Source organism: Oryctolagus cuniculus, chromosome 3 (assembly GCF_051225735.1).
Source record: "Oryctolagus cuniculus isolate XC-2025 breed Fujian yellow rabbit chromosome 3, ASM5122573v1, whole genome shotgun sequence".
NCBI lineage: Eukaryota > Metazoa > Chordata > Mammalia > Lagomorpha > Leporidae > Oryctolagus > Oryctolagus cuniculus.
In genome coordinates, this window is record NC_142869.1 from 8,544,035 (window position 1) to 8,571,137 (window position 27,103).

Sequence of the window (27,103 nt, forward strand, 5' to 3'; positions counted from 1 at the left end):
GAGTCACAAATCTCACCCCACCTCCTGCTGTAGCCAGGGCTGAGATAACACCATACTGTGACCACTGTTTCTCTCTCTCATTTTACACAGCAAACAACTCAGAATCCAGGGTGCTGGTCTTGTCTTTCCTTTATTTGCTCCACGGTATTGTGGAGAAGACATCATAACATTTGTATGAATGCATTTTTATCATCTAAGAAATAAAGATGAGAGTGTGTGTCCCTCTTATCCTTTAAAGTTGATGCAAAGAGAACAATGAAATATTATTTATGAAAGTTTTTTGACAAATCACTATATATGCTGTGGCTCGTGGAATAACTGTCAACTACTTCAGGTCCCAGAGTACTTGATCTCAGGTCTTCATAGCTGCTAACATTAGATGCTGGATGAGTTCTCTTTTGCCAGTATTCAAAGCTTGTGATCAGATGACAATAAGACCTTCCAACAAAGGAACATTGAGCCTTCTATTCTCTACAGAAATCACTGTGCATATTTAAAACTTTACAGAGAAATTAGTTTTAAAGAAAAACTCATCATTTTGCTAGCCTATTTCTTTTTGTACCCCCAGAAACCTTTTATTTAAGGAATACAAACTCATGCATTTCATAAGTACAACTTAGAACATGTTCCTTGGGTAAATTCCCAGGAGTGGGATGGCTGGTCATATGGTAGGTTATATTTAGATTTCTGAAGTATCTCCATACTGTCTTCTATAGTGGCTGTGCCAGTTTACATTCCCACCAACAGTGGATTAGTGTAACTTTTCTCCCACATCCTCACCAGCATTTTTTGTTTGTTGGTTGCTGTATGAAAGCCATTCTAACTGGAGTGAGGTGAAACCTCACTGTGGTTTTGATTTGCAGTTCCCTGATGGCTAATGATCCTGAGCATTTTTTCATGTGTCTATTGGCCATTTGGATTTCTTCTTTTTAAAAATGCCTGTTTAAGTCCTTTGCTCATTTCTTAACTAGGTTGTTTGTTTTGTTGAGTTTCTTGATCTCTTTATATATTCTGGTTATTAATCCTTTATCAGTTGCATCACTTGCAAATAATTTCTCCCATTCTATCAGGTGCCTCTTCATTTTCCTGAGTGTTCCTTTGCAGTGCATAAGCTTCTCAATTTGATGTGATTCTGTCAATTTTGGCTTTGGTTGCCTGTGCCTCTAGGGTGTTTTCCAAGAATTCCTTGCCTATGCCAATGTCTTACATTGGCATTTGCATTTCCCCAATGTTCTCTAACAATTTGATATTATCAGGCAGTAGATTCAGTCCTTTGATCCATTTTGAGTGGACTTTTGTGTAAGGTTAAAGTAGGGATCTTGCTTCATACTTCTGCATGTGGAGATCAGGTTTTCCCAGCAACATTTGTTGAAGAGACTGTCCTTGCTCCAGGGATTGGTTTTAACCCCTTTGTTAAAGGTAAGTTGGTTGTAGATGCTTGGATTGATTTCTGGTATTTCTGTTCTGTTCCATTGGTCTATACATCTGTTTTTGTACCAGTACCAGGCTTTTTTGATTATAACTGCCCTGTAGTATGTCTTGAAATCTGCTATTGTAGTGCCTCCAGCTTTGTTTTTGTTCTATAAGATTGCTTTAGCTATCTGGGGACTCCTGTGTTTCCATATGAATTTCAGCATTTTTTCTAGAATTTCAGACTTTATTCCAGGTCTGAGAAGAATATCTGTTATTTTGATGAATACCACATTGAATCTGTAAATTGATTTTGGTAGTATGGACATTTTGATGATACTGATAATTCCAATCCATGAACATGGAAAATTTTTCCATATTTTTGTATCTTCTATTTCTTTCTTTAATGTTTTGTAATTCTCATCATAGAGATCTTTGACATCAGTGGTTGAATTTATTCCAAGGTGTTTGATTTTTATTTATTTATTTATTTGAAAGGCAGAGTTACAGAGAGGCAGAGGCAGAGAGAGAGAGAGAGGTCTTCCATCTGCTGGTTCACTTCCCAGATGGCCACAACAGCCAGAGCTGTACTGATCTGAAGCCAGGAGCCAACAGTTTCCTCCAGGTCTCCCTCATGGGTGCAGGGGCCCAAGGACTTTAGCCATCTTCTACTGCTTTCTCAGGCCAAGCAGAGAGCTGGATGAGAAGTGGAGCAGTTGGGACTTGAATAGCGCCCATATGGGATGCTGCTGCTGCAGGTGGCGCCTTTCCCTGCTATGCCACAGCACTGGCCCCTTGATTTTCTTTTTGTAGCTATTATGAATGGTATTGAACTTAGAAATTCTTTCTCAGCCATGGCATTGTCTGTGCATACACAGGCTACTGATTTTTGTGTGTTGATTTTTTTTTTTTTGGACAGGCAGAGTGGACAGTGAGAGAGAGAGAGACAGAGAGAAAGGTCTTCCTTTGCTGTTGGCTCACCCTCCAACGGCTGCCGCGGCTGGCACGCTGCAGCCGGCGCGCCGCGCTGATCCGATGGCAGGAGCCTGGTCTCCCAAGCAGGTGCAGGGCCCAAGCACTTGGGCCATCCTCCACTGCACTCCCGGGCCACAGCAGAGAGCTGGCCTGGAAGAGGGGCAACCAGGACAGAATCTGGCACCCCGACCAGGACTAGAACCCAGTGTGCCAGCGCCGCAAGGCGGAGGATTAGCCTAGTGAGCAGCGGCGCTGGCCTGTGTGTTGATTTTATACCCTGCCACTTCTATGAGATCCAATACTCTCTTAGTGGAGTCTTCTGGCTCCCCTAATCATAGAATCATATCATCTGCAAATAGGGATAGTTTGATTTCTCCTTCCCAATTTGTATCCCTTTGATTTCTTTTTCTTGCCCAATGTTTCCGGCTAAAACTTCCAGGACTATATTGAATGGCAATGGTGAGAGTGGGGATCTTTTTCTGATCTTGGATCTCAGTGGGAATACTTCCAACATGTCCCCATTCAATAGGATGCTGGCCGTGGATTTGTCATAAGTTGCCTTGACAGTGTTAAGGAATGTTCCTTCTATACCCAATTTGCTTAGAGTTTTCATCATGAAAGGGTGTTGTATTTTATCAAATGTTTTCTCTGAATCTATTGACATAATCATACGGTTTTTGTTCTTCAGTTTGTTAATGTGATGTATCACAATGGTTGATTTGCAAATGTTGAACCATATCTGCATACCAGGGATAAATCCTACTTGGTTCAGGTGAATGATCTTTCTGATGTGTTGTTGGATTCTATTGGTTAGTATTTTGTTGAGGATTTTTGCATCTGTATTCATCAGGGAAATTGATCTGTAGTTTTCTTTCTCTGTTGTATTTTTTTCAGGTTTAGGAATTAAGGTGATGTTGGCTTCATAGCAGGAGTTTGGGAGAATCCCTCCCTTTGAATTGTTTTGAATGGCTTGAGAAGAATTGGAGTTAGTTCTTTAAATGTCTGGTAGAATTCAGCAGTGAAGCCATCTGGTCTTGGGCTTTTTTTCTGTTGGGACGATCTTTATTACTGATTCAATTTCTGTCTTGATTATTTAACTTTTAAGGTTTTCTATGTCTTTATGGCTCAATTTAGGTAGGTTGTATGTGTCCAGGAATCTGTTTCTTCTGGGTTTCCTGATTTGTAGGCAAACAGTTCTTTGTAGTATTTTCTGATGATTCTTTTTATTTCTGTGGTGTCTGTTGTTACATTTCCTTTTTCATCTTTAATTTTATTGATTTTGGTCTTCTCCACCTTTTTTTTTTTTTTTTTTTGGTTAGTTGGGACAATGGTGGGTCAATTTTATTTTTTCAAAAAACCAGCTCAATTTTGCTGATTTCTTCTCTAATTTTAATTATTTCTTTTCTTCTACTAGTTTTGGGTTTGGTTTGCTGTTGTTTTTCTAGGTCCTGAGATGCTCTGATAGCTCATTTCTTTGGTGCCTTTCCAATTTCCTGATGTAGGCACTGATTGCTATAAACTTTCCTCTTAACACTGCTTTTGCTGTATCCCAAAAGTTTGTTTGTTTGTTTGTTTGTTTGTTTTTTGGACAGGCAGAGTGGACAGTGAAAGAGAGAGAGACAGAGAGAAAGATCTTCCTTTGCCATTGGTTCACCCTCCAATGGCTGCCGCGGCCAGCGCACTGCGGCCGGCGCACCGTGCTGGTCCGATGGCAGGAGCCAGGTACTTGGGCCATCCCCCACTGCACTCCCGGGCCACAGCAGAGAGCTGGCCTGGAAGAGGGGCAACCGGGACAGAATCCAGCGCCCTGACCAGGACTAGAACCAGGTGTGCCTGCACCGCAAGGCAGAGGATTAACGTAGTGAGCCGCAGCGCCCGCCTCAAAAGTTTTGATATATTGCACTGTCATCTTCATTTGTTTCCAGAAATTTTTTGATTTCTCTTTTGATTTTGTCAATGACCCACTGTTCATTCGAGCATGTTGTTCAGTCTCCATGTGTTTGTATATGTTCTAGAGATTCCTGAGTGTTCATTTCTCTCTTCATTCCATTGTAGTCAGAGACAATGCATGGTATGATTTTGATTTTTTTGAATTTGCTGAGACTTGCTTTATGGCCTAGCATGTGGTCTATCCTAGAGAAAGTTCATGCAGCTAGCCTATTTCTATATACATGGAAAGGAGGGTCCAACTCTCAAAAATAAGTTTATCATGATTTTTTTTTGTTTTATCATGACTTGTATTCCTCCCATTTCCAAAATGGATCAAGTAGAATAGATGCATGTAACAGGATCCTAGGATAAGCTGGATTCATCATACAGAATGGACTCAGAAAAAATGCATAAGGAAATGTAGCTCTTAATTCCGATTCCCACCCCCAAGCTTTGCTCTTACGAGACTCACCTCTCAGTGCTGAGGTGGAGGCTTTCGGGGGCTCCTCTCCATCACTGGGATCTTCAGAGTCCTCGCTACTGATGACTGCATAAAGGAACAAAACCCCTAAAGTCTCAGGAGGTGGCCATGGAGCCTGTGTGGCAGGAAATCCCATCAGCAGGGCCCTGGGGAGCCCTGGGAAGCTGGGTGGACTCAGGGCCCTGGTTTATTCCTGGAATGTGTGGGGTTCTCAGGTGGTTCCAAAAGCTGCTCAGACTGGTGCAGAGGGGGCAGCTTTGCCCATCCCCCCAGCATTCTCACCTCCACCCTCTGTATCTTTCCCCACCTCACACTTCTCCTTCACTTCTAACTTTCCTCGTGGTTCTGCCCACTTCCCTGTTTCTGATTCTGTTCTGGCAATGGTGCCCCTACACCTCCTTGTCTTGATGCTGCTTCCTTCTCCATCTTCATCTGTGAATATGTTTGTTTCCTGATAGTTTTTCCTGTTACTTTAGCTCCTAGCCCCTCGCTTTAGAGATGGTCTCTGTGAAGTCAGTACTCAGGGCCTCCATTTCTGTCCTTCTGCAGTTCTCCATTCCTAAGGACTTCCTTCTGTTAAACTGGAGGCTCCCTTCAGCCCAGACAGGTGACGGCCCCTCCCCTAGCAGCCGCAGCCCAGCTCCCCCCTGCTCACCTATGACGTCAGATGGCTGCTTGCAGTTTGTCCTTGCTTGGGCTCGTTCCTCAACTTCTGAATTAAAAAATGGCTTCTCCTTCTTGATGTCCACCAGAAGCACAGAACAGGAGTTAACTTTGATCCCTTGGCTGGGTGGCTTTGAACCTGGGCCAAACAACAACGAGGGACTTTGATCTGCCTCTCCGGGGCCCCTTTCACCACCCCAGGAATTTTCTCTTCTGCAGTTTCACCACTGGGGATGAAGTTTCCCCTCCTCCTCGCCCTTCTTCTTCCCCTCTGCCCCTCTGCCCCTTCCTTTGTGTCCCTCTTGACTCTCTATTCTTTTTCCCTTGTTCTTTTTATTCTCACATTCAATGGGTATTTTCCCCTCTCTTGTAATAAAATTAAATTTGCAATATAGCACACAAAATAACATGGGGTTTTAAATGGTCACACAGCAAGCATATTGCTTTGGTCAAGACACAGATCATCAACACTAGAAGCCACCTGCTGACTTCTCCCACTAACTGTTCCCACCACCTTGCTCAAAGTCACGCCCCCTCTTGACTTCCAACACCGAGATTAATTTTGCCTTTTAATGCAATCTATATAAAAGGAATCATGCTCTCTTAACATTTAGATATATAGTCCCAAGAGAATACTTAGTCCCAAGAGAATCCAACTCATACACATATATATTATTCAGTATGTTTCTGAGATCTATTTATATTCATTTTGTATATTTTTTCACTGCTATATATTATTCCATTATACACATCAATATAAAATATTTACCTATTTGTGCTTTTTTAAAAAGATTTATTTATTTATCTGAAAGGAAGAGTTACAGAGAGGCAGAGGCAGAGAGAAAAACACCTTCCATCCTCTGGTTCACTACCCAGATGGCCGCAACAGCCAGAGCTGGGCCAATCTGAAGCCAGGAACCAGGAGCTTCCTCCAGGTCCTCCACGTGGGTGCAGGGGCCCAAGGACTTGAGCCATCTTCCACTGCTTTCCCAGGCCATAGCAGAGAGCTGGATTGGAAGTGGAGCAGCCGGTACCTATATGGGATGCTGGCACTGTAGGCAGAAGCTTTACCCACTATGCCACAGGGCCAGCCCCTGTGTTTGGTTTTTAGGAACCACGCTGCTAATAACATTCTTTTCCATGTGTTTTCTGTGTGATGAACATGATATTCATTTCTACTGGTTTCTGCTGAGGAATGTAATTGCTGAATTCAAGGGTATGTGTGTTTTTTAATTTGGGAAGATGACACTGAACTACTTTCCAAAAGCATTATGTAAAGACTGAGATGTAAGAGAGGGAGCTTGGCAAATTCAGATGACTAAAGGAATTTTGGCATGAAGGAGTGAGCGGCGAGAGACGGGGAGTATGAGACTATGAGGTGGGCACAGCCACAGCCACCTGCTGCTGGAGGCCACAGGAGGGAAACCATACGAGCTGGGCTGCTTGCTGGACAGGCTCATTCAGCGAAGTGCGGGAACAGGTTGAGGAGAGCAACACTGCAGGGAAGAGGCCAGAGAGACACCAGACAGGAGACTCGTCCTCCACGGAAGTGAGAGAGCTGGGGCTCTGGGCTAGGGTGACTGGGCTAGGGATGCAGAGCCGTGGACAGGCGGAGGTGTTTTAATAGGGATGGACAGCTGCTCCACTTCCCATCCAGCTCTCTGCTATGGTCTAGGAAGGCAGTGGGAGACAGCTCAAGTGCTTGGGCCCCTGAACCTGCATGAGAGACCCGGAGGAAGTCCCTGGCTCCTGATTTCAGATTGGCCCAGCTCCAGCCATTGCAATCCATTTGGAGAGTGAACCAGCAGACAGAAGACCTCTCTCTCTCTCTCTGCCTCTGACTTTCTGTAACTCTGCCTTAAATAAATATTTTAAAAAGTAGGAATGGACAAAAATGGCAAAGAAAATGATGACTGTTTGAAGCCTCCACGTTTTGGTGTGGTTTGTTATATTACATGCAACAGGTAACTGACTGCTGCCCAAACAGAGGTGCCATTTGAATAAGAGTCTTCAGCCGCTCTGAGCAATCAGCCCAGAAGGCAAGTCTGGGCCAGAGGGGTGCATCTCGGAATCAGCAGATCTTGGATGCTGCCTGAGCCACAGAGAGGATGTGGAGAGACTGACCGAACCCGAGGGGTCACAGGACCGGGTGGGTAAGGGCGCGCCTGGCACTTCACTGTGGGGGTGGGAGTGACTGTGCTTTCTAAAAAGGTACTCTGGAACAGCCAATGTCTCACTGAAAAAATTAAAAGGAAAACATTTTTTTTTTTTGACAGGCAGAGTGGACAGTGAGAGAGAGAGACAGAGACAAAGGTCTTCCTTTGCCGTTGGTTCACCCTCCAATGGCCGCCGCGGCCGGCGCGCTGTGGCCGGTGCACCGCGCTGATCCGATGGCAGGAGCCAGGTGCTTCTCCTGGTCTCCCATGGGGTGCAGGGCCCAAGTACTTGGGCCATCCTCCACTGCACTCCCTGGCCACAGCAGAGAGCTGGCCTGGAAGAGGGGCAACCGGGACAGAATCCAGCGCCCTGACTGGGACTAGAACCTGGTATGCCGGCGCCGCAAGGTGGAGGATTAGCCTAGTGAGCCACGGCGCCAGCCAACATTTTTAAATCTTGAAACAAATGAAAATGGAAATACAACACCCCAAAACTATGGACTGCAGCAAAAGCAACACTAAGAGGAACTTTCTAGCAATAAATATCTGCATCAAAAAAGAAGAGATGTCAGTCTAGCCTTACGCTCCCAGGAACCATAAAAAGACAAATGAAGCAGAGTTGGCAGAGGAGGACATACTAAAGGACAGAGCAGCAGTAAATGCAGGAGAGACCAGGAAACCAACAGAAAGGGCGGCAGCCGCATCCCATATGGGCATCGGTTTGTGTCCCGGCTGCTCCTCCGCTTCCCATCCGTCTCCCTGCTGGTGGCCTGGGAAAGCAGTACAAGATGGCCCAAGTGCATGGGCCCCTGCACCCAGGTGGGAGACCTGGAAGAAACTCCTGGCTCCTGGCTTCGGATCAGCCCAGCTCCGGCCGTTGTGGCCATTTGGGGAGTGAAGCAGCGGATGGAAGACCTTTCTCTTTTCTCACTCTCTGTCAAACTCTATCTGTCAAATAAATACAAAAATATTTTTAAAAACATTCAACATATGGAATCTATGTAACATACCACATTAATAGACACATTAATACACATTAATAGAGGACAAAACCCACATGATCACTGTAAAACCCACATGGATGCAAGAAAAAACATTCAGCAAAATTCCATATCCTTTCCTGACAAACCTCCCTGGAATTGGGTTTAGAAGGAAGGTGCATCGCACAATAAAGGGAATATGTAGCAAAGTCATGGCCAACAACACTCAACAGAGAAGCTGGAAGCGTGTCCTCTAAGATCAGGAACAAGAAAACGGTTCCACTTCCATCATTTCCATATATGGTCCTGGGAGTTCTAGCCGCAGCATTTGGGTCAGAGGAAGAAACACAGGCATCCAAATCGGAAAGAAAGGAGTCTAATTATCCTAACTTGCAGACACCATCATCTCATATATAGAAAACCCTAAAGACACCACCAAAAAAGTATGCAAGGTAATAAGTGAATTCAGCAAACTTGCAGGATATTGATCGACAGACAAAACTCAATTGTATTTCATTACACCCAGGAACTGTCTGGAAAAGAAATAAAGAAAACAATTCCATTTACAAAGTCACCAAAAAGAATAAAACACATAGGAATGAATTTAGAGTGAAAGATGTGCACACTGAAAATTATAAAACAATGGTAAAAGAAATCAAAAGTGGCAAAAAGAAATGGCAAGATATTCCATGTTCATGAAGTTGAATGATTAACATTATTGAAACGCCTATACCACCCAAAATGCTCTACAGAATCAATGCAATCTCCTTCAGAATTCCAATGACATTGTTTACAGAAATAGGAAAAACAATACTAAAATTCTTATGAAAACACAACAGACTGCATGGCTAAGGCAATTGTGCACCAAAAGAACAAAGCTGAAGGCATCATACTATCTGACTTCAAAAATATACTACAAAACTATAATAATCAAAACAGTATGGCACTGGCATAAACTCAGAGACATAGACAGATGGAACAGAATAGAGCCTATAAACAGACCCATGCATCATCAACTGCTTTTCAACCAAAAACCAAGGTGCCAGGAACAAACAATGGGGACTAAAGTCTTGTCAACAGTGGCGTTGGACTGCGTAGATATCCACGTGACGCTGGACCCTCAGCCTAAACCACACCTGAAAAATCAGCTAACAGCGCATCGCAGGCTGGGATGGGAGACCTGAAACCGTGAAACTCCGAGAAGAAAATGTAGGGGTGAAGCTCCGTATCGCTGGTCTTGGCAGTGATTTGGTTTTAACGTGATGCCCAAAATACAATCAGCAGAAGCAAAAATAAGCAAGAGGGACCGACCGTATCAAACCAAAAAGACCGTACCGCCAAGGAAATGATTGACAGGGTGAAGAGACCATCTACAGAACGGGAGAAAATATTTGCAAACCGTGTATCTGATAAAGGGTTAATATCCAAAATACGTATGCAACTCAAACAACCCAATAGTAAAATAACAATAAAAGTTAATTGAAAATTGGCCAAGGACCAGAGCAAAAGAACATCTACAAATGACCAACAGGTGCACAAAGAACGCTCAGGGTCCTGATTCATCAGGGAAGCGCAGAGAAAAACCACAAGTGCTCACTTCACACCTGCTGCAGTGGCTGTCATCAGAAAGACAAAGGATGACAAACGTTGGCCGTGATGTACTGAAAAGGGAGCCCTGGACACCACTGTTTGGGAGTAAATTAGTTCAGTCATTATGCAGACAGCACGGGGAGTCCCCAAAATTACAAATATAGCTTCCGTAAGGTGCAGCAATCTCACTACCAGGTGAGATTTTAATCCAGAGTATGTGAAATCAACGTGGTACACAGGTGTCCCCACTCCCACGTTCACTGTTCCCAAGTGTCCATCAACAGGCAAAGGACTGGAGGAAACAGGGCACTCCACCGTGGAATACTGTTCAACCCGAAATCACCCGATGAAGCCAGGGGACACTGTATTAAGTGAAGTAAGGCAGGCACAGAAAGGGAAATATCACACGGTCTCACGTGTGCTGAGAGTTAACAACATACTGCATTCTTGGGCCGGCGCCGCGGCTCAGTAGGCTAATCCTCCACCTTGCGGCGTCGGCACACCGGGTTCTAGTCCCGGTCGGGGCGCCGGATTCTGTCACTGTTGCCCCTCTTCCAGGCCAGCTCTCTGCTGTGGCCAGGGAGTGCAGTGGAGGATGGCCCAGGTGCTTGGGCCCTGCACCCCATGGGAGACCAGGAAAAGCACCTGGCTCCAGCCTTCGGATAGGCGCGGTACACCGGCCGCGGCGGCCATTGGAGGATGAACCAATGGCAAAGGAAGACCTTTCTCTCTGTTTCTCTCACTGTCCACTCTACCTGTCAAAAACAAAACAAAACAAAACAAAACAAAAAAACAACAACAAAAAAACCATACTGCATTCTTGAAAATTGCTAAGAGAACAGATTTTAATTGTTCTCACCACAAAAGATGAAAAGTATATGAGCTGATGCATATTTCCAATTAGCTCAATTCAACCATATTACAATGTATACATATTTCAAAATATCATATAGGATATAAATACAAGTATAGAGAATCTTTTATTTGTAAATTTAAAATAGTGTATTTAAAAAAACACCTAAGAACCAAAAAAATATAGAACACCTGACCAAAACAATAGAAATTGGTCAGGCAAGTAATAATTGCTTTGTTTGAGGCTGAACACTGTGGTGTAGTGGGTAAAGCTGCCGCCCGCAGTGCCAGCATCCCATACAGGTGCCAGTTCAAGTCCCAGCTGCTCCTCTCTCTCTCTCTCTCTCTTTTTTTTTTTTTTTTTTTGACAGGCAGAGTGGACAGTGAGAGAGAGAGACAGAGAGAAAGGTCTTCCTTTGCCGTTGGTTCACCCCCCAATGGCCGCTGCGGCTGGCGCACCATGCTGATCCGATGGCAGGAGCCAGGTGCTTCTCCTGGTCTCCCATAGGGTGCAAGGCACAAGCACTTGGGGGCCATCCTCCACTGCACTCCCTGGCCACAGCAGAGAGCTGGCCTGGAAGAGGGGCACCGGGACTAGAACCCGGTGTGCCGGCTCCGCGGAGGATTAGCCTGGTGAGCCGCGGCGCCGGCCTCCGGCTGCTCCACTCTCAATGCAGCTCTCTGCTATGGCCTGGGAGAAGATGGGCCAAGTGCTTGGGCCCCTACACCCGCGTGGGGAGACCTGGAAGAAGCTCCTGGCTCCTGGCTTTGGATGGGTGCATCTCCAGCCATTGCACCATCTGGAGAGTGAACCAGTGGATGGAAGACTCTTTCTCTCTCTCTCTCTCTCTCTCTCTCTCTCTCTCTACCTTTCTCTGTAACTCTGTCTTTCAAATAAATAAAATATATCTTAAAAAACACAATTACACTTGGTTCACCACAAGGCAAGGGGCTGGGCGTCTCGGTCCTTGCATTGTCGTCCTTCGCTGCACCAGTGTCAGTGCTCTGAAGAGCAAAGCCGCAGGGCTGAGACCCCGCAGAGCCTTGCGTCTCCCATCTCCACACTGCTGGAGCTCAGACTTCCTTTCCCTCCTCCTGCTGTTTGCACTCAGCGCTGTCCCCGCCTGTGCAGCTGTTTCCCTGTGTTTGCAACCGATCTCGCTGCCCTCCCCCTCCCCCTAGAAGGCTCTGCCTCTCCCCTGCCTTTGCCTCTCAGGGTCTCCTTTCTTCCTTCCTTCCTTTTTTTTTTTTTTTTTTTTTGACGGGCAGAGTGGACAGTGTGAGAGACAGAGAGAAAGGTCTTCCTTTGCCGTTGGTTCACCCTCCAATGGCCTCCGGCCGGCGCACCACGCTGATCCGAAGGCAGGAGCCAGGTGCTTCTCCTGGTCTCCCATGGGGTGCAGGGCCCAAGCACTTGGGCCATCCTCCACTGCACTCCCTGGCCACAGCAGAGAGCTGGCCTGGAAGAGGGGCAACCGGGACAGAATCCGGCGCCCCGACCGGGACTAGAACCTGGTGTGCTGGCGCCGCAAGGCGGAGTATTAGCCTACTGAGCCATAGCGCCGACCTAAGGTCTCCTTTCTAACTTGCTTCCTCCTGGCCTCTCTCCTCAGTACTCAGCCGCCAGGCCTGCCTCTCTGTGATTTTTCCCTTTCAAAGACATCCGTCCACTCCGCTGCCGCCAGCCAGGGACCCTCCACTCGCACAGATGCAGTCAGTCAGCCTTACCTGCAGGCTCAGCCTCTTGGGCACTCGGTTCGCTTGCTTGTTGGCTTCCTGGGGCATCATCTGGGGCCCTGGATGTGTCCTTTCTCCTTGCCTGTGTCTGTTCTGCATCATGGGGCATCCCTGAGTGTCCATTTCCAGGCAAAGTTGTGCCTAAACCACATTTTGATGCTTAGATAGTGCACGTGTCTCCTGCATCAGTCAGAGCCCAGTAGGGAATAAATACAAATCCCTGTAAGCTCTTACAGCAGAGAGGACTTGATGCATCTGAGAAGTCCCGGTGGAAGAATGTGGCGACCTAGACAGTCAAGAGGAGGCTAGGGCGGCCCCAGGGGTCCGACCCTCTGGGGTACAAGAAGCTGGACCCACGGCCTGCATGGTGGGGGGAGGAGCCGGCGGAGAGAGGAGGCAATGCTGGGGAGCGGGCTTCTCCCTTCCTCTGACTTGTCCACCTCTTGCTAACGTCTCTCCTGTTAGGAACCCAGCAGGAAGTGAGCCAGCAAGGCGACTGGCCAGGAAGTCTGCAGAGGCCAGAGACAGACGGCAGATCAGAGCAGGGGGAGGGTAAAGCATCAGTCCCAGAGCAACAGTCCTGGAAGCTGCATTCTCCTCTGGTGCCTCGGGGACCCTCCCCAGCTCACAGCCCGCTCTGCTCCACAAGCCTCAACAGCCTCTAGGTGGGCAAAGGTATTCTCCAGTACTTTTTTTTTCTTCACTTAATGTTATTTTTCTAAACAAAGTAACTTCCAGAAAGAATGATTTAAAGACATTTCCGGAAGTTTTAATGTAGAACAGGGGCCCAGGTGTTTGACCTGGTGATGCGTCTTTGGGTGGTGGGCACGACACACAGCCCTTCCCCATCCGTGTGTGTCACAATCGGAGTCCGGGACACTCTCACAGATGTTCTCTGTGTGTCGCTTGGTCTGCACGTTGCAATGCTTCTCCTTGTATTCCTCTGTTCGGTGGGGATTCTGTCTCCAGGTGTGGTTGCTCCTAGACCACACCGGGAGTTTATCAAGAATTTATTAGCCTGGCCACCTCTCCACTCTCCCAAATCCTCCCTCCTCTCGTATTCTCTTCTCCCTGCTCCCAGCATCTGCACTAGGAGATGGACATTCAAGAATAGGGATTCGATTCATCCACGTTGAATTTTTAATAAATTTAAATGTGGGGGCCGGCGCTGTGGTGCAATGGGTTAAAGCCCTGGCCTGAAGCACTGGCATCCCACATGGGCGCCAGTTCTAGTCCTGGCTGCTCCTCTTCCGATCCAGCTCTCTGCTATGGCCTGGGGAAGTAGCAGAAGGTGGCCCTAGTCCTTGGGCCCCTGCACCCACGTGGGAGACCCAGAGAAAGCTCCTGGCTCCTGGCTTCGGGTGGGTGCAGCTCCGGCCGTTGTGGCCATCTGGGGAGTGAACCAGTGAATGGAAGGCCTCTCTCTCTTTGTCTCTAACTCTGTCTTTCAAATAAATAAATATAAATAAATATAAATAATAATAAATAATAATAATTATTAATAATAATAAATAATAATTATTATATATAAATAATAAATAAATATATAAATAAATAAATATAAATAAAATAAATATTTTTTAAAAAAGAAAAAATATATTTAAATGTGACTTTTAAAAGAAGTGGTTTTCTAAAAGAGTAACTTTTTTCTCTTTTATAAAAATGTCATTACAAATTAAAAAAAATCCTTTCTTGAGTAACACCTCACCCCATCAGAAGCTACATAAAAAGGACTTTGCACGGAGTTGAGATTTTCCCAGCCTGTTCTCTGCTATCATCTCCGAAGAAGATCATGGAATACAGACTTAGCATTAACTGTATATGGCTGGAGTGCTCTAAGGGGGAGGAACCATGGCCCCTGGTCTCTAACACTGGCGTTGCTTCTATCACTGCTACCCCAGCTGGAGAACTATTATGTCCACAGAGAACACCTGCCTCAGAGCACACCAGAAGGAAATCTCAGAGTTCACAGCAATGGTTAGACAGACGCTTCGATCTGCAGGCAGGTGCACATAAGACTGAGAGTTAAGTTAGTGATGAGAAGGGCAAGACACCGTGAGGCACCAGGCAGGATGGTGACTGCTTCACGTGATGGAACTTGTCACAAACACACGGCGAAAAGGCACGTGCTTCGTGGGACGAAGCAGAGGCTCACAGGGGCAGCCAGCATCACAGGGCAGAACGTGGACCAGGCAGGTGGGCACCGGAATCCCTGACGCTAGCTGGGAGCAGTGTCAAATCCTAGGTGTCAATTCCTAGGTGAGTGAACTTGGACAGGACCACACTCCCTAACCCAACTCTTTCTCCTCTGAAAAATGAGGGGAATATACTGCATTTTAAATTTTCTGGGAAGACACATGAAATATTGCCTGCATGAATACATAAGACACTGTAACAGACTGGAAAAACAAAAGCATTATAATTCACATCTTAAATGGACAATATTTTGAATAGTTGAGCCACATATTAAGAGTGCTGTGGATTAAGGGAGAGTGAAGAGTTGGCAACTGTGGTTATCGGTTATTAAGGAGCTTGGCAGTGCCCTGTTTGGTGTTCGGCATGGGGGACCCTGGCTTGCTACCCCAGGAGTGAGGGGTATGTCGTGGGGGAGGCACAGTAGCGTCAGGGCCCCGTGTGACGGAGCCAAGGAAGGAGAAAGCAGAGAAAGTCCACAATCGTCCCCCCTCCCCACTCCTCCCAGCACTGGCCTCCACCACAGCCAGGGCCAGAGCAGTGCGGCAGGGCCAGATGTGAGGAAGACACAGGCAGACGACCATGGAGCCAGGAGCACGCACAAGGAGGCAGCCAGGCCCCATCACCCGGAGCTGGCAGGAGGAAGGGAAAAAGAAAACCCTGAAGAGAAAGGCCCGTTATCTAAATCCTGAACTCGGAGAAACCACAGGTGGACAGACTGAACGCCCCAGGCAGTGAGAACCAGCAAGCGGCAGCCACCCCCACTCCCTGCCCCCAGCTCCCAGCCCCCAGCCCATCCCAGACTGGGCCAAACGAGCAACGACCCCCAGAACAGACCGTCAGAAGACGAGGCGTCTGAGGGGCACCAGGGCAGGCTTTGTTGAAAAGAAGGTTCGCCGGCTCCTAGGAGGCAAGAGATCAGAAGTCTGTGAATGCAGCTCTTCTCCCCTAACCCCTTTAAAGACCTCCTCTAAGTACCAATCCAGTGCCCTCCTGGGGCTGCCAGAGCCACACACGATTCTCTCTTAAAAAATATTTAATTTATTGGACAGGCAGAGCGATGAGAGAGAAATCTCAGAAGCCAGGGTCCTAGGACTCTATCGGGGTCTCCCATGTGGGTGGCAGAGACTTGAGCACTTGGGTCATCCCTGCTGCCTGTCCAGTACAACAGCAGGGAGTGGACTGGAGGCATCCTGTGCAGAGGCTTAACCTCCTGCATCCCAACGCCCACCCCTCCACCTGACTCTTAAAGTTAGATTCCAACCCTAAGAGAGGGCGAACGGGCCAGCCACACCCTCGGCTGGGGGTCTCCCCAGGCCTCCCCACTAGGGTCCTGCACCAGGCAGTCTGGCAACGGGTGATGATGGCTTGACACCGACAGCCAAAGTGAGCCTGTTTTGCCCCAGAGCCTCCCATCAGATCCCAGCAAGTCCTGGGGCCAGGCCCCGCCCCTTTCGCACCACACCCTCCTCTACACGTCTGCCCCTCCCCCGCAGAGCTGCCTCCCTGGGGATTAGGTGCCCGGCTCTCCTCCTCTTCCTCCAGCTCTTGCTATGCTTTGTTCTGCCTGTTTCTGCCTTTTTCATTCGGTGAGTACAGGGCTCTGAGTTCAGAACACCTGGGCCCACCCTGCCTCCCCGGCACCTCCACACCGGGTCCCTCCCAATTCTCTACACAGAGGTACCTAAGCGACAGCAGCTGCCAATGCAGTCCGAGCACTAAGTCCACAAGCGTCCAGAGTGAGCCGTCAGCCACGTGTCCTCCTCCACGCCGTCGCTCACCCCTTCTCTGCGTTCTCCCTCTCTTGGCACCCACATCCTGCTCCTCAGTCTCCCCCACTTCCTCTCTGCGTCTCTCTAAATGAGTGCCTTTCTCTTTGCAACGTCCTGCTCTTGGACAGCAGCCCCGCACGGACACTGGTCCCTGCCTCTGCCATCAGCGAGCGTGATGCTGGGATGACATCAGAACTCAGAACTGCCCCCTTTGGTTTTTAGCTCCTGTTCCTTGCCAGAACCCCTAAAACCCATGCAATTCCACAGGTGATGGAGATGTGAAGAGCGCCTGGTGTTACAACCCACCCCTTCTAACCTCACCAGAGTGTATGGCAGCGAGGTGACTTTTGGAAAGCCCCCAAGGATGCAGCCCCTAAGGAGAGAGGGCTGGAGCCCCTGACCTCCAGGCAGGGAAGAGAGGATGAGGCTGCTGCAGTCACAGTGGCCAATGGTTTGAATGGGTCAGCGCCAGTCAACATTACCCTGAGTTCTGCAAGCCATACTACAGACTATGAAACTCAAAGAGGGGATCAGGGCACCTTCCAATGCCAAAACCCGGGACTTTCAGCTGGCATCCAAAGGGGTGGGTTGCCATCTTGTGGGACTGAGCCCTGCACATGCACCTGGCTGGTGCCTGGATTACATTAAATCATCAAACACCTGCTACTGGCTGCTGCGGGGAGAACCACACACGTGGTGCCGGAGTGGGTGCGTGTGCGGGTAAAGGTGAAACAGAGGGTTGTTTTTACCATCTGCTTTCCTCTTCAGGGCTGGACACGGGCCATGTGTCTGAGCCCTGCACGGCTTCACTCCCAGCTTCTCCCACCTGGAAGTTAGTTTCTCAGTCACAATGTCTTCCAGGTGGCTCGTCCCTTTAAGCCTGGCTGCCTCCACTCTGGGCTCTGCTGCCTGTATCTTGCTGTTGAGCCCGGCTCTTCCTCCAGGACCCCCACCCAAGCAGGGGCTCACCCCAGCACCCCTCCTGACCTTCCCCGCCTCCTTCTGTGTTTTGTCCCTGACACATACTCTCCACCCAAACCCCCCGCCTCCATTCCCCAGCAGCAAATGAGAAGCACTTTTTATCCAGTCACTGTTACCTTGTCTAAGGCGCAGCCGGAAGGTGGACCTCTCCCCTCTCTCTCCTCCACCATCGTCCTGGTAGGGCAGCTTGTCATGGATCACTGAGGACAGGGAGATGCAAGAGGGCAGTCAGAGACTTTTGCAGGGACGGGGGAAGTCTCAAAGCCACCCTCTTAGGATTCTCCAGCCTCTGGGTCACTCAGGGCTCAGTGCATCCCACGGGACTGAAAGATCACCCATCAGTTTGTGAGACAGAAAGACGACACCAACGAGGGAGCCTTGATGTGTCCCAAGCAAAGAGACACCCAAGAGTGGAAGATAGAGTGGTGGAGGCATTGTGGGCTGTGTTCCCTCGGGTGATCAGAGGCAGGGAAAGCAGACATCAGAATACCTAACAGAAGTGAAATGTGGGTGTTTTTTTTTTTTTTCTAGCCTTTTTAAAAATTTATTTATTTATTTGAAAGGCAGAGTTACAGAGAGGCAGAGGTAGAGAGAGAGGTCTTCCATCCCACTGGTTCACTCTCCAAATGGAGCCAATCTGAAGCTGGGAGCCAGGAGCTTCGTCTGGATCTCCCATGCAGGTGCAGGGGCCCAAGGACGTGTGGCATCTTCTACTGCTTTCCCAGGCCATAGCAGAGAGCTGTGTCAGAAGTATAGCTGCTGGGACTCGAACTGGTGCCCATATGGGATGCCGGCACTGCAGGCGGTGGCTTTACTCACTACCCCACAGTGCTGCCCCGTCCTCTCTCTAAGATTCTCATTTATTTGACAGGCAGAGTCAGGGGGGTGGTGGGGAAGGGAGAGATCTTCCATCCACTGGTTCATTCCCCAAGTGCTCACAACAGCCAGGGCTTGGCCAGGCTGAAGCCAGGAGCCTCAGACTCCATCTGGGTCTCCCACTTGGGTTCAGGGGCCCAGGCACTTGGAACATCACCCGCTGCCTCCCCAGGAGCATTAGCAGGGAGCAGGATGGTGGAGCAGCCGGGACTCAAGCCAGCACTCCGATATGGGATGCCGGCGTCACAGGCAGCTGCTTTACCTGTTGTATCACAGCGCTGACCCTCAAACATGTGTTTTCTAAATTGTTTAGATTGTGAGAAAGAAGCAGAGACGTCCTCAGGAGAGGGTCTCAGGTTCTGAAGAAGTCGGCACGCAACAGAGAATATCCAACAGCTTTAACGATGGAGCTAGAAAGGGGGCGGATTGGAGCTTAATTGGGTGAGAATGAGCTGTTCCCAAAGGAAGGCACTAGGAAATGCAGGCGAGGCTTTTGGGACCTCCAGGTCCAGAGAGCAGAGGCAGCAGTCCAGGGTGGATGGTGAGCCTCAAGTCTGAGTTGCTCAGCAGTGGGGGCAGCAGAGATGGGCATGAGGCCACAGCCCACGAAGAGGACCCGAGGCCCTGCAATGCGTACAGTAAACGTAGCACCATTTCCTTTGTACCCATGGACTGGGGAACTCCTGCTTATAAATAGAATATTCACCCAGAATTTGTGCCCCGGTACTTGATCTCATCTTTTTGTGACTTGATTTGCTATAAAAATTATTTCATGATTAGATAAGATCATTATCAATCAGCGAGGCATAGATACCTCCATTTCATTTTTCCCCTTGTTTATAAACCTATAGTATCTCTTTATTGTCTAGCAAATAAACTTCATATCCCTTAGCTGTGTGTGCCTGACCCTTCAAAGTCTGCCTCCACCCATCTCTTGACTCAGCGCCCCCTCTGCTTCAGCTCGTGGATTCAGCCAGGTCGGGGTTCTGCAGACTTCTTTTCGCACTTCCACTCCTGTTCCCGTAGCACCCACCCTCCTGAGCTGACAGCATCAGGAAGGTTTTCTCCAGATGTTTCTTATCTGGATAACATGGTTGAGTCAAAACTGTGTTGGAATAAAAATACAGGCAAGTAATTAAAAAAAAAAAAAAACAAAAAAAACAAAACCACAGGGGCCGGCGCTGTGGCACAGCAGGTTCAAGTCACAGCCTACAGCACTGGTATCCTATATGGGCACCGCTTTGAGTTCTGGCTGCTCCACTTCCAATCCAGCTCCCTGCTAATGCACCTGGGAAAGCAGCAGAAGAAGCCCAGGTGCTTGGGCCCTGCACCCACATGGGAGACACAGAAGAAGTTTCTGGCTATTGCAACTATTTGGGGAGGGAACAAGCAGATGGAAGATTCTCTCTCTCTCTCTCTCTCCCTCTCACTCTCTCTCTGTGTAACTCTGTTTTTCCTCCTCCTCTCTCTCTAACTCTGTCTTTCAAATACATAAGTAAAGCATAAAAAAATTGGAAGGCACACCTTTTGCTGTGTACAAACAAAGGAGTGTAAACCACACCTTCTCAGGAAAAAGCAGAGAATAGGCCTTTTAGCTTGGTATAGCCCCAAAACTAGTCCCTAGCGGAGCAACTTGATACGCGTTTGTTCTGCCCATTTTAGAAAGTAGCTCCATTTCTCCTGGAAAGGCAGAATTTGAACCCAGGATTAACTTTGCTGCTCATTACTCTGGAAACCTAACAGCGGTAGTGCCTTCCCTGGGTTTAGGGATAACAATGTCCCTTGGCTAATAGACTTGGAGGGGCGGTACACGAACCACAAACACCTGGTGGGAGGCCATAGGTCCTCCTTTAATGTGGCGACTCTTGTAGCCCAGTTTGTCCCTGTGGGGCCCCTGCAACTCTGACTGTGGACTGATGCCCATGGGCAGGGAGCGCCGAGCCAAGCTGTATCCTGACTCTCAGTTAAACTGTCACTCAGGGCAGGTGGTAGTCAACTTGGAGGGCTTCAGTGTAGAATACTGCAAGGGCTCCAATGGAAGGGAAGCCACTGATACGGCCTTGTTGGGATTCTGTTATTGCCCTATGCAAACCTCATGTCCATGTCATTCTGGCTGTCTTGTTATTCTAAATGCCCAGCTCAGCAGACCTCTGGGTAATGGTTGTACACCGCCCCTATGCTACAAGCTTTAAGGAGGTTCATGATGTGTCTGTTTTGACAACTACTATATCCCCACTGTCTAGCATAGTGTGTGGCAAGAGCTAGAAACTCAGTATATGCTTGTTGAAAAAATTAATCCTGGATCTCAAAAGGTAGATAATAAACATAATTACCACTTTCAAAGCTTTTATAAACGGAAATTAAATCAGGGTATTCCTGCAGGTTGACCTCGCTGAACAGCGCTTCCAGAACTGCCCAGTGAAAGGTCTTCTCCAGCTCCCTGAGGACATTGTACACCACTTTTTGCACAGGGACAAGGTTTCTGCAAGAGTCTTGAGAATCCTGAAAAAATGTGCAATAGAGAGACACAGACTTTCAAGTGACAGAAGAGCTCTAGAAAAGAATTTTATTCTTAATGCATTCCAATTTCTCTACATAAGATTATCTCATGGAAAGTTCTAGAATTTTTGTATATCTGTATGGCTACCAAATGAAACAACTAAATCCTTCCACCTTAAAAATTTCCTTTGGATGGGGCCGGAGCTGTGGCAAAGCAGGTAAAGCTACCACCTGCGGCACCTGCATCCCCTATGGGCAACAGTTCGTGTCTCAGCTGCTACTCTCCCAATCCAGCTCTCTGCCATGGCCTAGGGAAGCAGTGGAAGATGGTCCACGTCCTTGGGCCCCTGAACCCACGTGGGAGACCCGGAAGAAGCTCCTGGCTTTTGGCTTTGGATCGGTGCAGCTCCACCATTGAGGCCATTTGGGAGGTGAACCAGTGGATGGAAAACCTTTCTCTCTGTCTCTCCCTCTCTCTGTCTGTAACCCAATTTCTCAAATAAATAAATAAATCTTTAAAAATCCTGAATCTTTTTAACAGTGTTAATTTTTAACAACATTCCTTTGGTGGGGCAGGCGTTTTGCCTACTGGTTGAGATGCTGTTCAGGTGGCCTGTGTCCCCATCAGAGTGCCTGTGGTTGACTCCTAGCTGCTTGCTAAGGCAGCCCCGGGAGGCGGTACTAATGGCTTTAGTACTTGTATCCCTGCCACGAACATGGGAGACCCAGATTGAGTTCCTGGCTTTGGCTTTGGCCTGGCTCAGTTACTGCCATTGCAGGTATTTTGGAAGTGAAACTGCAGACGGGAACCCCACTTCTCTCTCTTTCCCCCCACATCTCAAATAAGTAAAGTTGAAAAATTCTCAGTGGTAAGTCGGAGCTTCTCACCTTCATTGCCATTCAATGCAAGAAGGAGCAGTGTTGAATGGAAAAAGTGGATTCAAAGTTAAGCGACATGGAATCCTGGGAGAGGCTGGCCAGACGGTGGAGCACAGAGGACTGAGCAGCATTTCTGTTGACTGGCTGGCCCCTGCCCTCCCCTGTGACTGACTGGGCCAAGGGGCTCAAGAAAATCAGGTGACCACCTCCCCACCTCCACCCCCCATGGCCGTGAATTTGGCCATGAGAAATGCATGTCTACAGGGCAAAGAAAAATGCACTCTGGATCACCAAGAGGGCCTGTGGGTAAAATTTACCCAAACTTGAAAACTCTGTGAGCTCCCAAAGAAAAAATAAGGAAAACCATAAGTTATGGCATCCACTCCCGAAGTTATCCTAACAAGACACCCGTTCCTATGGGTTTTGAGGTTTTCAGATGTAGGTATTTTAAACCAGTTCGGTATTCATTGAAATAAAATGTTGTGACTATAACTGTTTCAGTAGCCCAAAGAAACCATTCATCAGTTCATTAAAATTATCTTAAATGCTTAGCTTACATTGTATTGAATGAACTGTCTGAATTACAGGGTATGGAAAACATCAGACATTGCCCATCGGTGGACGACGGTTTCCAATCTCCAGTGCATCCCACCCGCCTGCAGGGGGCGCCAGGTAACACCACTGCTCCGGTCACAGCAGGTCGTCTCCCGCCATTTCTGCTTCCTGTCTCCCTTTCTACCTCACAGCTGCGCTGACAGAAACACCAGAAAGGGACCCCTCGCGGGAGACCCACCCGTCGGCCGGTTGGACTCTGCAATTTGCGCCTGGAATATCAAAGCTGCGTCGGCGCTGGCTGGCCAGGTCGTGGCAGAACAGGCTTTACTTACTTCAAACATTTTGTCTGTGATGAGTTCGCGGTCACGAAGGCCCTCGAGGAAAGGGAACGTCTTTCTGATCGCGCTTGAAATCTCCACTTTATGTCTCTTGAAGTGTGTGAACACAGCCTCATAGATCAGCCGTTCCTCTGCGCTCTGGTCTTCTATGGACATCCTAGGGGGGAAGCACAGCCCGTGAACACGGGCGTCAGGATCCAGAGGCCTGCGGGGGCCGACATGGACAAAACAGGTGGTCGTCAGCAGGAATCGGACAGTGGAAGTAACGCAATGGAGATAAAGTGGAAGAAAGCATGGAGGTTACGAACGACTTAAATGCGGGACCGACGAGCCCAGCTTGTCCTGATTAGAGCGGTTAGAAACACATCTTCACTGGAAAATTTCCTGAATTAAAAATTTTTAACTCCTATAAAATAAAGATGGAGTGAACAGGTGCTTTACAGAGGAATATAAAGTAATAGACTAAAATAGAATCTAGCCTTCAATATACATCTTAATGAACAACTAAGAAAACAGATCACAGAAAGTCCCATCTCTGACTAGTCATTAAGCAAGAAATACCATCCTACCTCATAAAATTAATTTGTGATACAATACAGTTAAATAATGACAATGACAACTGTGAACTGAGGATTTCACAAAAATGTCAGTCATAGCTCCCAAGACATCTGGCTCTTTTTTGTGTTAATATAAATCTGTGTTATTGTTAAGTATACTGTCTTTTTCGTCATCTAAATTTCAGAAATTGCAGCTACTTTCTGGGAAAGAAATCTTAAATATGAGTCCAACTCTGTAATAAATATAACTCATTGCTCACTTTATTGCTCTGAAAAAATGCTTTAATCAACATCTCTGCATCCCTAAATGTCCCAAAAACTCATACGCTTTCTTTGTCAAACCTGACAAGAATTATGGGCACTGCCCAGTCTTCAACATGCAGCAGGAAATAATAAGACACGTTATTGTTTTGAATTTGAAGAAATCCATTCGTCTTATCTTTTATTAAAGACCCCACTAAGATGATGACAAAGGAATTAGATTCACAGGGACAAAGATGATGGCAGAAGACAAGGAAAAAGTGCGAGATCTCAACCAAAACCTCGAAGACAAAGGGTCAGGTGGAGGTGCCCTGAGTCAGGACGCGGCTCCGGGAGAGGCGGTGGGGAGTGCGAGGGGGACCCGGGGCTCCAACCCAATGTGTGGCTTGAGAAAAGGGTGGAGCGCAGAGCTCCTGCTGACCACTCCCTGAGGATGCCCGGCCATCACCAGAGGCTAATGGTGCCTGTTTGGCTTTCATAGGAATGGAATCATACGTAACGTGTGCTTTGTGGCTGCCTTCTTTCACGCATCACATGTGTTGTATGGGACGAATTTTGTTCCTTGTTATTGTTGAAGGAATTCATTGCATGAGTCTCCCACGGTCTAATATGTTCCCATTGATGGACACTTGGATGGATTCATGTCTGGGGCTAGCAAAATAAAGTTGCTGTTTTTGCATCAAGGTTTGAGTGTGTGTGTGAGTGTGTGTGTGTGTGTGTGCGCAGGTGTGATGGGGTTTTCATATCTTTTGGGTAAGCACTTAGGAGTGGAATTGCTGCATCATTGTGTAAAGTATTTTTGTCATTTAAATAGAAAAAAATAAGAAGGATGCCTACCTCTACCATCATTATTTTAAGTAAATTTTAGATAATGCAATAGAATAAAAAATAATTGGTATATATATTAAAATTACGTACAAAATAGTATGCCCTATAATTCCATTTATAGAAACACCAGCCGCCTAAGAAAATGTCTAAGAGCCAAGATAACAATTTGTGAGGAGTATGAATAAAGAATATTTATAAAATAGTTATAGCTTTTATATGGAACAACAAAAACAAAAGGAAAGAAAATAATACTTCAGACACAATAGCAAATACATTTCCATATACTTTTTAAAGATTTATTTATTTATTTGAAAGTCTGAAAGTCAGAGTTACAGAGAGAGGAGAGGCAGAGAGAGAGAGAGAGAGAGAGAGAGAGAGAGAGGTCTTCCATCCAATGGTTCAATACCCAATTGGCTGGAACTGCCAGAGCTGCATTGACCCGAAGCCAGGAGCCAGGAGGCTCCTCCAGGTCTCCCACACAGGTGCAGGACTTGGACCATCTTCCACTGCTTTCCCAGGCCATAGCAGAGAGCTGGATGGGAAGTGGAGCAGCTGGGTCTTGAACCGGCGCTGATATGGGATGCCAGCGCTTCAGGCCAGGTCATTTACATGCTGTGCCACAGCACTGGCCCCTACATTTCTATATATTTATAAACAACTCGAAAGTATGATAATTTTATGAGGAAAATATAAAATTTTACTGAGCACTTAATGAGATAGAAATAAATGGAGATATAAAAGTTAACTTAGGAAAACATACCAATTTTAAAATGTTGGGGCCAGTGCTTTGGCATAGCGGGTAAAGCTGCTGCCTGCTGTGCCAGCATCCCATATGGGTGCCAGTTCAAGACCCAACTGCTCCACTTCTGATCCAGCTCTCTGCTATGGCCTGGGAAAGCAGTAGAAGGTGGCCCAGGTCCTTGGTCCCCTGCACCCACATGGGAGACCTGGAGGAAGCTCCTGGCTCCTGGCTTCGGATCGGCACAGCTCCGGCCGTTGCGGCCAATTGGGGAATGAACCAACGAGTGGAAGACCTCTCTCTCTTCTCTGCCTCTACTCTCTCTATGTAACTCTGACTTTCAAATAAATAAATAAATCTTTTTAAAAAATTGATCCTTCTGAAATTATTATATAAGTGGTACACCTGCAACCTGAGACCCCATTAAAACTGGATAAAATGATACGAATATTCATATAATGTAACAAATGTTTGAGTCAGAACAAACATGGAAGAGAACATCTAGGGGAAGATTTCCCTTAACAGATTCAAATGTTGTAAAAAAGCAATCAAGGGGCCGCGCTGCGGCGTAGGGGTAAAGCTGCCACCTGCAGTGCCAGCATCCCAAATGGACACCAGTTTGAGTCCCAGCTGCCCCACTCCCAAGCCAGCTCCCTGTGAATGTGCCTGGGAAAGCAGTAGAAGATGGCCCAAGTGCTTGGCCCCTGCACCCACTTGGGAGACCTGGAAGAAGCTCCTGGCTCCTGGCTTTGGATCGCTCTAGCTTCAGCTGTTGCTGTCATTTGGGGAATGAATCAGTAGATGGAAGATCTCTCTCTTTGTTTCTCCCTTTCTTTCTCTACGTAACTCTGCCTTTCAAATAAATAAATAACTCTTAAAAAAGCAATAAAGATATTAAACACAGTGTAGAAGAATATTTTCAACACACATGAAAAAAGATTAATATACCTGCTATATAAAACTGCAAATCTATGAATAAAAGGTGACCAACAATCCCCCACAAGGGACCTGAACAGGCAGCTTAAAAAGAAGAAACTTCAAGTGCTCAAAAAGCATACAAATACACACAGAGGCAAACATCAATGATAAATCATTTCCCACCCATCAGTTGGCAAACACAACTTTATTAGCAACACTCTACAGGGGAGAAGGTTCACAGAAACACACTTGCAGAAGATGCTGCCCAAGTGTCTCTCAGCAAACTGTTCTCAAATTAGAGGCAGGGCCTCAGTTTCTGCTTGTGCCATGGGGGGATGGGCACACTAGCCCCTACAGGAACGTGGCAGCGGGACCAGCAGGGGGCTAGTGGTACCTGGGGTGTTTTCAGGAATTTGTAAGATTTGCGGGAACATTTAAATCAACCTATCTGAAGATTTACAACAGCTCTGATCCATATCTTAGTCCACCAGATCTTTCCCCAAATCCTTGAGTTGATGTATAAACTTGCCTACGTGCCTGTTGGCTTATAGAATTGTTGATATCCTCTAAATAAAAGCGGAACCCAAGGCTGTCCAGAGGCCGGCATTAGAATGGATGCTCCCATGTCCTCACTTGAAAAACCACGCACACACTCATTCACTGCTCCCGTAAGCGTGAATCACTATAGCTTTCTAAAGAAAAGATCTGGCAGGACCTACCGTACTTTAACTTATGCCCACATTGGACATCCATCCCATAGAAATGGGCATCTTACACAGACAAGAGCTCCGCAAAGTTATAAATATGTCCTGTTGGAAAATTTACATTTATTTATTTCTAGTAATTGGATGGAAGGTCATAGGTTTTGTTGCTGAATAAAAATTTCTCATGTGTGAGAAGAAAATTCATAATAAGCTCAGGATGCCAACCCCAG

At 47.2% G+C, this 27,103-nt stretch overlaps 1 protein-coding gene across 16 annotated transcripts in view; it reads right to left on the reverse strand.

Moving 5' to 3' along the window:
- The window catches only part of SP100 (SP100 nuclear body protein), a 101,635-nt gene that overhangs the window by 48,929 nt on the left and 25,603 nt on the right, over nt 1–27,103 (reverse strand). For 3 of the 16 annotated variants that reach the window (XM_089329754.1, XM_089329756.1, XM_089329750.1), the window contains exons 2-8: nt 22,861–23,023; nt 20,929–21,097; nt 17,836–17,919; nt 15,804–15,869; nt 12,765–12,914; nt 5,451–5,597; nt 4,787–4,861 (exon numbers count right to left, since the gene is read on the reverse strand). In XM_089329754.1, the coding sequence (XP_089185880.1) occupies nt 4,787–4,861; nt 5,451–5,597; nt 12,765–12,914; nt 15,804–15,869; nt 17,836–17,919; nt 20,929–21,097; nt 22,861–23,023 (854 nt within the window). Of the gene's footprint in view, nt 1–4,786; nt 4,862–5,450; nt 5,598–12,764; nt 12,915–15,803; nt 15,870–17,835; nt 17,920–20,928; nt 21,098–22,860; nt 23,072–27,103 lie in introns of all 16 variants that reach the window. The other 13 variants (XM_008259295.5, XM_089329752.1, XM_089329749.1 and 10 more) reach the window with 9 other exon arrangements.